This window comes from Zonotrichia albicollis, chromosome 11 (genome assembly GCF_047830755.1).
Source record: "Zonotrichia albicollis isolate bZonAlb1 chromosome 11, bZonAlb1.hap1, whole genome shotgun sequence".
Lineage (NCBI taxonomy): Eukaryota > Metazoa > Chordata > Aves > Passeriformes > Passerellidae > Zonotrichia > Zonotrichia albicollis.
In genome coordinates this window covers 12,506,540-12,521,898 of record NC_133829.1, presented here as the reverse complement: position 1 = coordinate 12,521,898, position 15,359 = coordinate 12,506,540, and the positions used below count along the sequence as shown (strand labels likewise).

Below are 15,359 nucleotides of genomic sequence, written 5' to 3'. Positions count from 1 at the left end.
TGCTCCCACACCTGCGGGAAATCACACCCCACCCGCCTCCTGCCAGCGGAAATGTTCTTTCCACCGTATTTAAGGCAGGGCGGGCAAAGGAGAAGTTTCCTGCGCCCCATCGCCGTGTGGGGCTGCTCTGAGGGGGCAGGCTGGGCCTCTCTGCCCGTCCCGCTGGGTGTGGCGCCGTAAGGGGAGCGCGGTGGCTGCAGCTGGGCTTTTCCCTACACAATTTATTCTGGCCCGTGTTTCGCCTCAAGCAGCCGGGGCAGGGAGCGGCCGGGGTAGCTCCTGAGCTCGCCGGGCTGAGGGCGGCGGTGCCACTGGGTAGCGGCCAGCCGGATCCGGCCCGTGCCGGGTATTGCCGCTCCCGAGCGGGATAAAACCTGTCCCGGCTGTTTCCTCGTCCCTTCAGCAGCCTCGCTGCCCCGTGTGCGGTGCTTGGGAGCCGCTGGAGGTAAGGGCAGCTCCCGGCAGCTGCCCCTCATTCCCCTTCATCCCCTCTCTTTCCTGCCGGGATAGCTGCCCCTCATTCTCCCTCTTTCCTGCCGGGATAGCTGCCCCTCATTCTCCCTCTTTCCTGCCGGGGGCTGCTGCCCCTCAGCCCCTCTCCATCCCCGCTCCTTCCTGCCGAGGCTGCTGCCCCTCAGCCCCGCTCCTTCCTGCCGAGACTGCTGCCCCTCAGCCCCGCTCCTTCCTGCCGAGACTACTGCCCCTCAGCCCCTCATCCCCCTGAGGGTGCCCTGTAAGGCTCCGCTTCCTCAGGTCAGGTTTGGCGATAGTGGGTTTCCCAGAGCTGTTTTAGTGGGTGAGAAGCCTTTTTAGCCGGTGCAGTGTTTATTCTTTCTTATCTGGGCAAATTTCGTCTGTTTCTGGGAGGTTTTGTTGGTCTGCTGCACGTGTAGCGTCGGCTTTGTAACTTTCAGCTTTGGTATGTCACGTTCGATGTCAGTTTCTTCTGTTTTCAGGGTAGTTTCGTAAATTTCACAGATTCCATCGGTTGCCTCGGCATCTATCTGTTCACTGGATTTATTGGAGAAAACTAGTACTGTGAGAACATATATAGTGCAAAATTGCAAGCTCCTTGAAATGTGAAAATGCTTTTGTGCTATTTTGGTGATTCATTATTGAGTATTCCTGACTGGGTATATGCAAAGCATTAGCATACAAATTTTTTTTCAGCAGTCTCATTTTCTCTTGCAAATAGTTCTGGTTGAAGGGTGGGATGTTTTTGAGACTTGCTCAATTAAAAATTAATTAGGATGGCTCACTTAGGGGGCATTGTATAAGTCTTGGGGCATTTCTGTGATGATTACTTTTCTAGTTGGTGCTAGAAATAGTAGTAATTGTCTTAATATATAATGAAATTTTGAAATGTCAGTGATGTCCCCAGTACAGACCTATGCTTTTTTTGAGTTTACTTGTGGCAAAAATGGCTGTTCTGTTGAGGTAGATCTGCTCAAAAGGTTTATGTCAGTAGGATTGATTACATGACATTCAGGGGGTTTTGTTGTTTAAAGACTTTTCAGTGCTAGAGTTTGAAGTTCACAGTCAAGAAAACTGCAATCTGTGCATTGCAATGCATTGAGTAAGTTTTGGACTTCAGTCCTGCTTCCTAATAAAAAGTGTCTTTTTACTAGAGCAGGTTAGACTGTGTCTATAACAAGTCCTTCAGAGCTGTTTACACTAAACAGCTGCATGACCTGTAGCAAGGAACACTGTAGAGAGATATATTTGTTAATTGAGAGCATCCAAAGAGTGAAATTGACAAAAAAGTAACTTGTCAGAGTTTAGAAATCCTCACTGTGATGCAATTGCTTACACCACTGATTAATGATTATTTACATGACAGTTGAAAAAATAAGGGCTGGAGAAATGTTCTGGTTGCTTTATTTTAGCCATCTGATTCCAATTTTGTTTGTTATTTAAACATTCTGGGGTACAGTGTAGCTAAACCAAAAACATCACCTTTCTCTGATCAACAGGGTTTTTTTGTCTTAAATGAATTCAAGGTCACATAAAGGAGATGAAATTTTTAATGTAAAACTTTGTTTCATATTCCCTGCCTGTCAGTTTGAGATCCTTGTAAATTTTGGTTTTAGCTTTCATGTGTCTTGGCTTTACCAGATTGTATGTTTTTTGTGTTATAACAGTGTAAATAAAGGTGAATTTTGTCATTATGGTTTGTTCTGTAATGAACTGGCCATAATTCGTGATATTCCATTAAAAATGCAAGTCCATCAAAGCTTTTGTCATTTACAAGTGAATTTGCTTACATCTGTGGGATATTTTGACACAGACCCAAGGTTTATCACTCCCTACACTTTTTAAGTTTTGGAGGCCATAAACTTGGAGATGGCACTACCTTAGTAGGTCCTTGGATTCACATGGGATTATGTTGGCATCATTGACTCTTTAAAGGGCATAAATGTGTTTCTGCTCAAAAAACACTTTATAAGTAAGAAAATGTAAGGAGCTGTTTCTTTACTAGCATAAGGATGGAGCACTTTCTTGCAGGGAAAACTGTTATTTTCAATAAACCCAGGCATGACTGAAGGTGTATAGAACTGAGAGTAAAATCTTTGAATAAGATGCAATTTCACAGACATCAAAGCTTAAATTCTACAAGACTGATGGCCCTCCTGTCACATGTGCTTTCCTGTAAGAATGGATGTGTGATTGTCCTAAAACCTGATGGAAAGTCTGCTGCTGCAAAGCATTTCACCATTTGCATGTAACTGCACTGGAGATGGCTTAAGGTGATGCTTTCTCTATGCTTGATGCTTTAGGAGTGACAGATAACTCACCTGTGTGGTTCTGCCTAGTGCCTAAGCAAGGTTCCATTTCCTGGACATGTCCATTCTTGTAGTTGATAGGACATTCAGTCACTGTATTTCAGACAGTAAATGTGGTGGGTTTTTTTCTTTAAGAGAAGATTTCTTTTACAGCTTCATACCCATATTTGTATTATATTATTATTACTTTATTAAACTTAATTTATATCCTTGATATATGGGATTTAAAACCAAGCTTGCTCACATGCATTAGTTTTCGTTTAACGTGTTTAAACAGCTATTATGTTGTTGAAGCCTTTAATGACCATTGAAGAAAGTGGAAATTTATAGTTTTGGACACACTTTTGATTTATCTACTTAGCAAAAAAAGCATGCTGTGATATTTTTCTGGGGAGCTTAATATAATGTAACTGTTTATGAGGTAAAAAAAGAACTTCAAGGAAGTGAAGATGGTTTTACTGTATCCTATGACAGTGTGAAAAGCACAAATGTTGAGTTGCTGTGTTTTCAACTGCCCCGTTTTCCAGCTTAGGTGCAACATAAACTATCTTAATTAATATTGTGTCACCAAAAGGTTTTGAGACGGCCAATTGAATTCTGCCAAGATAGAGTCTTTTGATGAAAACATATCTTTATTGATTGTAGAAGAAGAAAATCATTCTTAAAATGAAATCCAGAGAAAAAAAGTCATATCCCTCAGAGAAAATTTCTGAGTGGCAGGTTGAGATTAACATCATAAAATTGAATTTGTGCTGCAAACCTTTGATGTAATCAGCAGCTGGGAGATGGTGTTGCCCTTACTGTGCTCCTTCTGATTGTGGTGAATTATTGTGTGGAATGAAATAAGTGTTTCTTGTGTCACTCGTTCAAGAAATACAAACAAGGTATTACCAGGTGCTTCTTGCTAGTTAAAATGGGTTGTATCGATTGCTGGTCCCAGTGCCCTGCTCCCTCAGACTGCAGGAGCAGGACATGCCCATCCCCAGGGAGCTGTGGGTGTCACTCAGCAGTGCCCCCGGCCCTCTAGGGTGGAGTCCAACAGGTCTTGAGGAAAGTCCCATTATATCCTAAAATGATTACCAGAGATGGTGTGCAACATTTACATCACAAAATATAGAAAGTTGTGCAAGTGTAGAATGGACCAGCAGACTGCAAAGCTGCTTTTAAGGAAAAATATTCATTTTTTACTAAGAGTAAAACTAATATTTATTTTCTTGTGTAGAAACAAAGAATGTGTCAGATTAAATCAAAGAACAGACAGGAACAGAAGAATGAGCTTAAAGGCACTAAAACCATAGGAGTTGGTCATGAAAAAATTTAGGCTCTACCTAAATTTTAATTCCTTAGATTTCTTTTACTACAAAGCTGAATATAATGGTGTGTGCATGGGGGGAGCTTATTGAATCCAATGCAAAATTCAGCTATTATCTTCATGTTTTCAGATCTGTAAGCAAATTTTTGCAGCGTTTTGTTTTGTGCCTGTGTGGATTGCCAGACATTTAACTGGGCTTTTAAGAAAGTGACCTTCTATTGACAGCTTGGAAGGTGTAGGAAACATGAAATGAGTGTGGCTATAAATTCAAAAATATTGTTTTGACAGGTTAACTGCTACCTGTAAAGTGATATTGTGTTGTAAGAAGCCTTTCTCCTTTTATAAATAAACTATAAATTTGCATTTGGTACGGGTTTTATGGGTTATAGTGATGAGAAAGGAATTTGTCACAACCAGTATTTTATAAGGTGAACTGTTTGAGATTAGGTCCCTGGGGGAAGTTTAGCTCCTCATTTTAAGGACCTTGGTGTATATATATATTTGTCAGAAATGTTATTTCTGAATTCATTGAAAGATCAGAGTATTTATTTTCCTTATCAAGAAGTGTCATTCTTACAACTGTAGCTAATAGTTTAACATCTTGAGGATGTGTCATTTGGTAAGGCTTCCTTTAGGCTCTTGAGCAAGCACTGGAAATGCAAAGAACCAGTAGGGAATGTGTGCTGCAGTCTTCAATCGGACAAAACAGAGCCCAGATTTGTCACTTCAGACCACTGAGTGCATGGGTGTGCACGCTCCTGAGACCCCAGCCACTCTGCCCTTCTAACCCTTTATGTTCCCAGGCCACTGGCTTTAAGGTTAGAATTTTTATTTTGAGAAGATGCAGCTCAGGGATGGAATGAGTGCCTGAGGTTAAGCACTAATTATGTAGCAGTGATTGGAAGGTCTGAGATGAGCCCAATAGAGAAGCTAACAATTGTTTCATTTTGTTTTGAGGTCAGTAGAGGAGTCAAAGTCAAGATACACTTAGTATATATGGGGAAAGTATATGTTAAGTTATGATGGCACTGATTCTTTGTGGTATAATCTGACCTTTTTAATTCTCATCAGTTCATGACCAGTCCTAGTCAAAAAAGCTGAGTGATAAGGAAAAGACCTTGCATAAATATGTGCTTAGTAGGGCATTCAAGGTCAGACCTTCGGCTTTCTGGCCTCTTAAAGCATTTGATTAGACTTGTAAATATCTCATGGCTCCTGTAGAATAAGAGATTGTGTATTTAGCTTTCCAAATTAAGATTTAATACTACACAAATGGTCCAAAGTTACTAAAGTAGTACAACCGAAGTCCTTGAAGCTGTGGGAATTTGGATGATTTTGCAAGTTAACAATGGTTTGTGGTGTGGTTTCAGTGTGAAAGGAACTGGAGACAGAACAGTAGAGATGGAACAAGTTAGTGGTGAGGTGGGCTGGTATGGTTTTAACTAAAACCAGAGCTTTTCAGTAATGAGAGAGCACTGTTTGGCAGTCTGCTTTTAAGGGCAGCACAACTAAGCTTATTAGGCTGTAAGCAGGGAGAAATGGGCAGTAGGACTGAGAAATGTGATTTCTAGTTGAATTATGGGTTAATACTGCAAATCAGACATGCTTGAGTGGGCAGAGCTGGAGGAATTTGACACGTGCTGATAAGCTACATGCAGCTCTGATATGCCTTGGGCAATATTTGACTTTGTGAAAACAGCTTTTACCTTTTTAAAAGGAACAGTCTGATAAATATCTGTTGATTTTATTTCAAAATGTTTGCTTTAGGTGCCATCAGTATCACTAAAAAATTTTGTAAAGCTAAGTGTTGTCAAAATGTGTCCATGTGGATATGCTGTACTTCTAGTGAAGTCATGCTACACTAAGAAGCAAAGGTTTCATTCAAACTGCTTGTGCATCAAAATATCATAATCCAAAAAACCAAGAAGAAAGTGGAGAAAAAAGTTAAGGACTGTATTAATGCAAAAATTCATATAATTTCTGCTTTCCTTCTCTTGGGCTTCAGTCATAATGTAAAGGAAAGATACAAGATATTCCTGTAACATTCAGTCTAAATTAGTTCTCTTACAGTGTTTTGTTAGTAGCAGTGGTTTTTTATTCATGTTACTCATGTGTAACTAAACAGTCTGCAGATAAATCATCTCCACATTAGCAAATTCTATCCGCTTGTTTTCTGTTTAACATCTGTTGATCTGAGTTCTCTCAAATCACTTGCTCAGCAGTAGGTCTTTGGCTAAGAATATTGAACTTGATTCTATGCTCCCCTTATAAGAAAATATAATTTATGACTCAATATTCAATGCAGTACAAACCTGAATTGTGCTTCCTTGTGTTGTTTTACACTAATTGAACCCTCCCATGGTACAAGTATAAAAGACTACGTGATATGCAAGCAAATGCATTTTAAAGATGCAGAATTTGGCTCATCAAACTCTTTTGGCAGCCATCCCTTTATAAGCCCTCTGAAAAGGGCAACCTTTATTAGCTTACCTGATAACTAAAAACATGCCAATAAAGCTTGTCCAGAACAGCTTTTATTTCAGGGCATAAACTGCAAGATAAAAGGATTTCAGTGTTCACCAGTAGCTTCATATGACTGGTGATTTAAAAAAAAAAAGTTTTGGAAAAGTCAGATTCTAATGCTGGGAACAATAAAATGTCTCAGTATTTTTATATATCCATGAGGAGCTTTTATATGGAACTAAGTGGGATTTAGCCTAATGAACTCATGACCTCAATTTTTTCTTAGATTCTTCTTCCTCTGCCCTCAGCATTCTGTCAAGATTATATGGCAGGACCTCAATAGTCTGCCATACCAGCCTTTTCAGCCTTTTTTTCTCAGTAGCTGAGCCCTTTATCTCATTTTCTTGTCAGGAAGCAAGACCATTCCTTTAGTTCTGTGTCACTTTAGGCTTTTAGTAGTAGTCATGAAGATACCTCTTGTCCATGTCCCTGCTTTCAACTGCTGCTGTGCTGGGTTACAGTTTCCTTAAGCATAACTTAAAAGGCTGCTTCTGTGCTCCATTTCTGTCCTGTGGTCTTTTCTGAATTATCACAGGACCTGCTCTTCATGTCACTTCTCATCATCCCTGTGTTACTTCCTTTGACTCACTGGCTGTCATGGATTTTGTTTTGCCCACTTCCTGTCTCTCCTCAGAAAAGCTCAGCTTTGCTGTCATGTTTTTTGACTGAGTTGTCCCAGTTGCATTACTGTATCATCTTGTTTCATTTTGAACCTCATTCCTAAGGATGTGCAGAGGGCTCTGGTGTCTCTTCTTAGTCCTGGACAAATTGGAGCACACCTTCTCTGAAAGGTGAATTTTGCTTAGTGGCTACAAAGTGGTTGGTTGCTCTGAAATATGCCTTCAATCGTATTATTGCTATCTGGATTAAAAGAAAGATGACATAGGTGACATACAGTACTTTTGAAAAGAAAAATTAAAATATTTGGGACCTTAGATAATGGTGGATTTGAAACAGCTTAAAATCGGTTCCTTCTTGTTCAGTGACACCTGAGAATAACATGTTGACATGTACAAACAATATTGACATTGTTCAGTCTGTCTATTGCCCAGCTGATGGGAGTCAAAACTGCTCTCAGCCAGATGGACAACCCCATTAAATCAATTTTTTTTTTTTAGTAGGGACAAATCTAGTAGATAAATTTTTGTGGGCAAGGGACTCGTGTTTTGAGCAACGAAGTCTATTCATTCTCTGTTTCTCAGTTTGCAACTCTGCTGGCACCCTACTTTTTGTTCTTGTCTCTAGGATGTGCCACAGAATGATTGGGTATATAGTTAGGTATATAGCTTTGCCATCTTAGGCCTCATTTTCCTCTTCCTCCCTCACCCGTGACCACCCATTCTCTCATTTTGGCCGTATTATCTTTCTCTTGTCTTACCCTCCTTGAAATCACAGAGTCTTTATTGGCACCCTGCTCTTGTGCCACCTCTGCTCCAGCAGTTGGCTCCTGCTGTTGCCAGTGAGCGGTGCTGCTGGTTGGAGGGACCAAGGAAAATGTTGTGTATTCCACCAGCCCCATTTGGGGAGAAAAACATGAGCCTTTCAGAGCTAAGCCAGGCTGTGTGGGGCAGCACACAACTCTTGCTGCTGATGATTCAGTGTTCTCATAGTACTGGTCCCTGAAATTGTTAGTGTGATGTTGGCAACAGCAAGAAAATGTTTCAATGCCTTATCAGTGTCTTACAGCAATATTTTATAGCTTCCCTTTCCAGGGAAATTCATGTAATAAATGTAATGTTGATTACATTCCCCCTTTTTTCTAGGTGATTTTTTCCTTATGTTTAATCCCACTTAGGATCATCATGACTTGTTTGTTTTCAGGTGTTGACCATGAAGGCATCCCTACCAACTGTGGCTGTGTGGGGCAGAACAGCTCCCTCTCACAGCATCACTGCTGTGATGATCACAGATGACCAGCAGACTATAGTTACAGGGAGCCAAGAAGGACAAATATGTCTCTGGGATCTTTCATCAGACTTACAGGTTTGTGTCCACTGTGCTACAATTTGCCAAATAGACAGGAGTTTTATCTTTTAGTATTGGCAATAGGATTATCCAGACTCGTGCTTATTTAGATGAATTTTAAAAGATAGTGTGATATTTGTTATAGGAAACTCATGAAGCACAAAGTGAAATGCCTGTATAAGCAACCTGTAATTTGCAGACTTTGGGGAATTTTTCACAGATTAGCATTCCCAGTGGATTATAATTTGAGACTTTGTGCTCTGAGCAGTGACAGCAAGTAAATATATACAATTATCATGATTCGTCTCTTGTGAAGGTTTTTTTTCTTTTGTAAATCAATTGCTAAGCATGACCTGTCATTTAAAGAAAAAATATTCATAAAACCAAATCTAAATCTACTAAGATGGAAGCAGCAAGATGAAACTTTTATTTTTGATGTAACTAAGATGCAAATTATTGCTTTATTTCTTTTCCTCACAATAGAGCAGAGTCAAAACCCTTCCTGGTTTTTTTATTCTGTGTTTCTAGAACTATGTTTATATTTTTTTTATATTTAGTTGCCCCATTTGGACTCAAACACAGTCTGAGAGTTTGCCCTTTTATGAGGCTACCTTTTCCAATTAAGACCTTTGCATGCAGTGATGATAATAAAGTTATATAAATGTGAAACGTGCTTAAGAGCTTTGGTTTATTCACTGTGCCACTTTTAGTGCTTGCTGAAGGGTGAAGGCCAGAGATGTCCTGCACATTGCCTGTTTTATAACATTTGATGTTCCAGAAATTCTTCAGATGATGAATGTAGTGAATACAAAAACTTAGCTTTTATGCAAACTCCATAAAAATTCTTCCACATCTTTCTGCATTCCAGAAACATGATGGAAGAACGTACGACCATGAAGCAGATCAGCAATTATAGATTGACAAGTTCTCTTGGTTTTAAATATCCTTAGTTTACATAGAAATTGTTTAAGATAAATCATTATATTGTTCTCCTAGATTTCATCTAAAGAAATGCTCTTTGGCCATACTGCTTCTGTAACTTGTTTGGCAAAAGCAAGAGAGTTTGAGAAACAGCCATATGTAGTAAGTGCTACTGAAAATGGGTAGGTAACTGAATATTCAATTATTCATTTCTTAAATTATGAAATGTGTGTCAAGTGTAGGTCAGATTTTGCATTTGCAGAAATGTTTCAATCCACTTCCATGATATTAAAATGATAGCAGCTACTTAGGATAGTGACTACATTGTTAATTTACAATGGTTCAACTGAGGTGTGTCCTATGGACAACAGAAAGGTTTGGCAGATTCATATATCCACTTAGTATTCAGAAAAAAGGAATTATTCCAAGGGGTCAATTAAACCCTATTCAAAGGGAAATTAATGGGTTATTGGGGGGCATCAGCAATTCAACAGCATTTGAGTATCATGGTGTTTTTCTGTGTTTCTTCCTGAGCTCAGACTCGAGAACTGAAGCAGTAGAAGAGGCTAATGCACTCTGATCGAGTTTATGGTTCCTCAGTCAGTACCTATGGAAACAGAATGGGCATGAATTAAAGGCATATGTGCTCCTTTTCTGTATTTAGATCTGATGTGCTGTTTTGGAGAATATCCTTTCAGAGGGCCCTGATCTTGCACCTTGTCTGCTATGTGTGTGTTATGACATAGCCTGTCCCTTGAGTCAAACTATTTCCTGCATTTCTGCTAAGTTACACTTCAGAGTATTTGATAACATTTTCAGCTGGGGTTTGAAGACCTGTTAGGATTTCATCTGCTGGAAACAGAGCTACCTGCTTGCATCCTTAAGGGCTTTCTTAAGTAACTTTGTCTTGTTCTCATATAAACAAGGAGAAAAGCATTGCTCTGAAAGGTTTCACAAACAGTATAAAGCTTTCACTTAATTTGTGACTTTGGATCTACCAACTTTGCTGCTATTGCTCAGCTGAAAAATATTAAGAAATAATGCTTTGAGTTTAGCATCAAATGGGAAAGTAGGTAGGTTAAAATGTAAATCACTAAGTAGTATTTCTTATACAATAAAATGCTGTCCCCAGTGTATTCTTTTAAGTCTTGATACACAAAATTTCTTACAATGTAATGTGAGAAATAGAGCATTTCACTTCTGGAAGTAATGTTTGTTTTTTTAATAAAATCTAAATGTATCAAAGTTTACCATTCAGTTGCTGAGCTATGATACCTCATACAGCCTCATTTACAACATTTAATTTGATTTTGTCTTGTAATCCAATCCCGCTGCACGTTGAATAATGTGTAGATAAGGAATGTGTGCCAAAGTCTCCTCAAACAACCTTAAGTGTGTCCAAGTGTAGCTGTGGTGTTGCACAGGTACTCAGGTGGCTGAGTGTATTGAGAGCGGATTTTGGGAACGGCCTCATGATGGCACTGTTTCTTCTTAACAAACGTTGTTCCTCAAGAACTGAAGTCTGATGTGGGAGAAGATGCACGATGCTTTTTGAAACGTCTGGTTTAAGTTCAGTGAAATGAATCATTTTCAGGAGGATGTAGTTCCAGTGACAGATAGTTACAGTGACATGTTGACGAGCTGTAATGGCAGTATACCTACAATTTGTTGTAGACCAGAGTTGGTCTTAAAGTCAGGTTGGTTGCAAGGCAGCAGGGTGTAATTACCAAAACAAAAAGAAACAGATACTGTATGTCATCCCCTGCTAATGACTACATTTTCTTACCCAGCAATCTGTAACAAAAAGCTTTATAAATGACCAGACTACACTTAAATACAGCACTAAAGAAAAACTTGGTGGCACAAAATTATTCCAGCCAATTGAGTGGAAATGACAGAGAATAATACGAAGTTATCTTTGGCAGGGAGATGTGTGTTTGGAATGTCACTAGTGGACAGTGCATTGAGAACGCAAAGCTTCCTTATAGGCACACAGCAATCCATGTAAGTATAGCAGCTTTTCATGGGTTCTCTGTTCATTACCAGAGTTTTGCTTTATTAACGTGATATTTTTCAGAAACAGTTTTAAATGTATAGCTTGTAATGTAGGGAAAAAAGACCCTGTCACAAATTAAGTATTTTTTATCTTTTTCAGGTTTTTTTCCTCTAAGAAAAGAATTGAGACTTTTATATTTCTCTGCATTCCTTAATCAAATCAGGCTGATAACTTTTAAGCTGCAAATATTTGAAATGCAGTATTGATTAACTTACTGTTTGTGCGTCAGGTAGCCACATGAAATGGTCTGTCTTTGCTCTTGTCTTGTTAAAATTGTGTGGAAGCTTCAAATTTGATGTTGGCTTTTTCATGACATTTTAAAAGTACAAGTAATCTGGCCAAACATGGTGAGACAATCTGCTGAAAGACTTATTTTTAAGCTTTTGAATGGTTTTGGTGCTGAACTCCTGACCTCCAAAATAATTCACCCTGTTTTCAAAAATACACTTTGATTCACTGCAAAACTTTAGGACAAATCCCTTATTTTCAGAAACTTTCAATATTGCTTTGGATAATTCAGGTGTCTCCAGTTGAAACTATATCCAGGTAAAATAAGTATCTAGGTTTTGGAGTGTGGGAGGGTTTGAAATACACATGTGAGTGAGATTGAGGGGCCCAACTTCTATAGGTTGGATTCTGGGACATGGTTTATTTCTGGATGTGTTAGTAGAGGAGATGCTCAGGATTCCTGTGTTAGTTAAAATGCTCATTCTCTTCAGTGAGGAAGTCTAAGGTGGATCTAAGGCTCCAAATGATGGGTGTCCGAGCCTTCATGTAACTCCAAAGCGCAGCCAATTTGTAATCCAAAGTTTTTAACCCTTCCAGAAGAAAATGGTTTTCCTGACACTGCTTTGGTTAATGTGAGGAGTTCAAATGCAGTTGTTCATTGTAAAGGGGAGAGGAAAAAGCATGGATATATATTGCTGACAAAAATTATGAAAGATTAACTTCTTAATTTTTTTTCTACTTACCCTTCAAGTAGATGTAGCAAATACTTGCAGAAAATTGGTAGTTCCTCTCTATTAAAAATGTGCTAAACCTAATTGTGGCTAATAATTATCTTTGTTTAATAACTTGGGCAAGATAGAAAGCAGGAACATCTAACAGGAAAGCTTAGGGAAAAGTAGGTGTTGCCAGGAGGGGAAACTAGTCTTAAAATGCATCCTTCTGATAATTATAATATATTGTGTTTTTCTGTTGTGTTTTGTTGTAGATTTTTTCCTTGTTGTTCCATGGGGAATGGTTGCTTGTGCTGTAGTTAATGCTTGGTTTTAATTGAACTACTAACCTATCTGCTCTAGTAGGTTCCTTTTGTTCAGTGTAGATGATTTAACTATGAATGGCAGATGTCAAGTAGTGCAAACTGAATATTTGCCATTTGAAATGAAATTCAACACCAGGGTCAACACTTAGACATTTGTGGCTCTTAACCAGTGTGGAATTTTCTCAGAGGAATTACTGACTATAAAAATTCTCTATTTCAAGGCTAATTTAATGGTAACAGTAATTGTAATTTCTAGTATTTCTGCCTCTGTTTATTCATAATATCTGTAGTACTATTTATCCTATTTCAATTTTTTTTACTACACACTTCAGTTAATTTACTGAAAAAAACCAAGAATTATTATATAACCAAAACTGTACAGAAAATTTGTAAATGAGGTGCGACTTTTTGGGTTGTCTGATATTTTTGTCTGACTAGATGATTGTTCCCTTTAAGGTTCGTAATAAAAGTAAATCTGCTTTGAGGTGGTGTGTCTGCATTTATAGATATTATTTAAAATTACAGCTAGACATACAATGCAGATGTTCTTGTACATATAGAACACCTAGCAAAAAAAAAAAAAAATCCTCATAGTCACTCCTCTGCACTCTGTCCCTTTGCTTTGTCTGTTGGTTTTTCTCCCTTTGTGATTGCTGAGAGTAGTGTTCAGAAGATTCTGAGCACTAGGGTGTTTAATGTCAGATTGAAGAATATCCTATGGAGTAGAAATCCTTCCTGGAAAGTAATCAGTAATTAATTATGAAAAATTTAATTACGAATATTCTGCATCCAATTCTTCCTTTTCATACAACCGTTGATGACAGGGGGTTTATGAAATATTTGGAGAGGGGCCTCTCAGAGAGAAAATCTCAAACTCTTTAGCAATTTATAGGGAAAATTAACACCTGACTTTCTTCCAGAAATTACAGAAATCCTAATATTTAGGAAGGACAGATGCTGCTTTCAGTCTGAAGCACCTTTCACTAAGCTGTGTGCCTTGCTAGTGTCACTAGTAATATTGGGTATGGTTTGACATATGCCTTAGTTTTTTTTAGTGATGCTACAAGTGTTGATTGTGACATGTTCAGTGTGAAAAATCTTCATGCCATTTGTGTATCTGTGTGCTGACTCTCTGCTTTCCACTTGGACAGTATTACCATTGCTCATTCCGAATGACAGGTGAAGGCTGGCTTCTTTGTTGTGGAGAATATCAAGATGTTCTTATTATTGATGCTAAAACTTTGGGTGTTCTTCACACTTTATCATCTCAGTCCTCTGATTGGATAAAATGTATATGTGTTGTACACTCTGCAAGAATTCAAGGTATATGTTTTACATATATTTATGTAGGTTAATTAAATTGTGATCAAATATTTTTGCATAGATGATATATTCCTGCTTGATTTAATATCAAATAATTTAACAGTGATGTTATAGAGAAAATGTTAAGGTTTCATTGGTAGTACAAGAGGTGTTTTTGAGGCTTCTGTTTCATTTAATGTTTTTAGAGAAAAAACACCTATACGGGCTGTAAGTGGCTCAGTTCTTCGATTTAATTATAAATAAGTTTTGTAATATCAGATAAATTAAAAGCACAATACCACAGTTCTGTGCCTTCTGTTAATGCATTATTCACTGCTTGCTTACATCTTTTGTATTTCTGTATATAATTTCCTTTTTTGTGTGTAAAACTGATATTTCATCTAAGCAGCGTCCTGCAGAATCCCTGTTCTGGTGCTGCACAGATAGGGGCTGTTTGAACTTGGCTTCAAGTTGACTATTTCACGTTAACTTTTCACAGAGGACTCTTTAGTTGCAGTGTCTGTAGCTGGAGTTCTCAAAGTATGGGACCTGTCTTCATCTCTGAATAGCATTCAGGTCAGTGTTAACATGAATGTTCTCAAGTAAAGGCTGTATTGAGACAGAATATGAATAAATTTCCATCTTCTGGATGTGTATGAAATAGATTTTATTACTTTTGTTAGAAAATTGTGAAAACACGTCTTCATAGCATTTTTTAAAATTGGCCCATTGGACAGCTCTTGCCTTGGCAGCTGTACTGCCTTTTGGCCAGGCTTCTTGTCTTTTCATATTCCGGGATGCTTAAGTTGCAATGCTTTCCTGCTATCCTGATCATGTCTTTGAGCCCCTTCACTCTGTCCTTTAAACTCAAAGCTCTTCAATATTGGCCTTTGTACTCCCTCTTCACCCTTGTTACTCTCTTCAAAATGGTCCTTTAGATTTTGTTTTCCTCGGTCTGCTTTTCACAATGCTGTCGTCACTTGGAAAAGACTCTTGCTGTGTCAAGTGTCCTATTTTTCTACCTTCAAACTCACTCTTTTTTGGGTTAATATTCTCAGCATCTGTCACCTTCTATGAACAAGTGCTAGAACTGGAATGCAATTTTTATGTTCTAGTTATACTCTAAAAGCTAGATTCACAAAGGGGCTTCAACAGTGAGACAGAAATGGCAAAATATCAACAGACTTCTCTGAATGTTGGTAACTCACCCAGTGCCTGGACAAACTGCAGGGT

The 15,359-nt window shown here is 38.5% G+C and overlaps 1 protein-coding gene across 1 annotated transcript in view; it reads left to right on the top strand.

Moving 5' to 3' along the window:
• Window positions 1-8,448: 8,448 nt before the first annotated feature.
• The window catches only part of WDR72 (WD repeat domain 72), a 91,374-nt gene continuing 84,463 nt past the window's right edge, over window positions 8,449-15,359 (top strand). Inside the window, exons 1-5 of the mRNA XM_074549372.1 lie at window positions 8,449-8,601; window positions 9,580-9,686; window positions 11,430-11,508; window positions 13,976-14,147; window positions 14,626-14,702. Coding sequence (XP_074405473.1) covers window positions 8,449-8,601; window positions 9,580-9,686; window positions 11,430-11,508; window positions 13,976-14,147; window positions 14,626-14,702 — 588 coding nt within the window. The remainder of the gene's footprint in view (window positions 8,602-9,579; window positions 9,687-11,429; window positions 11,509-13,975; window positions 14,148-14,625; window positions 14,703-15,359) is intronic.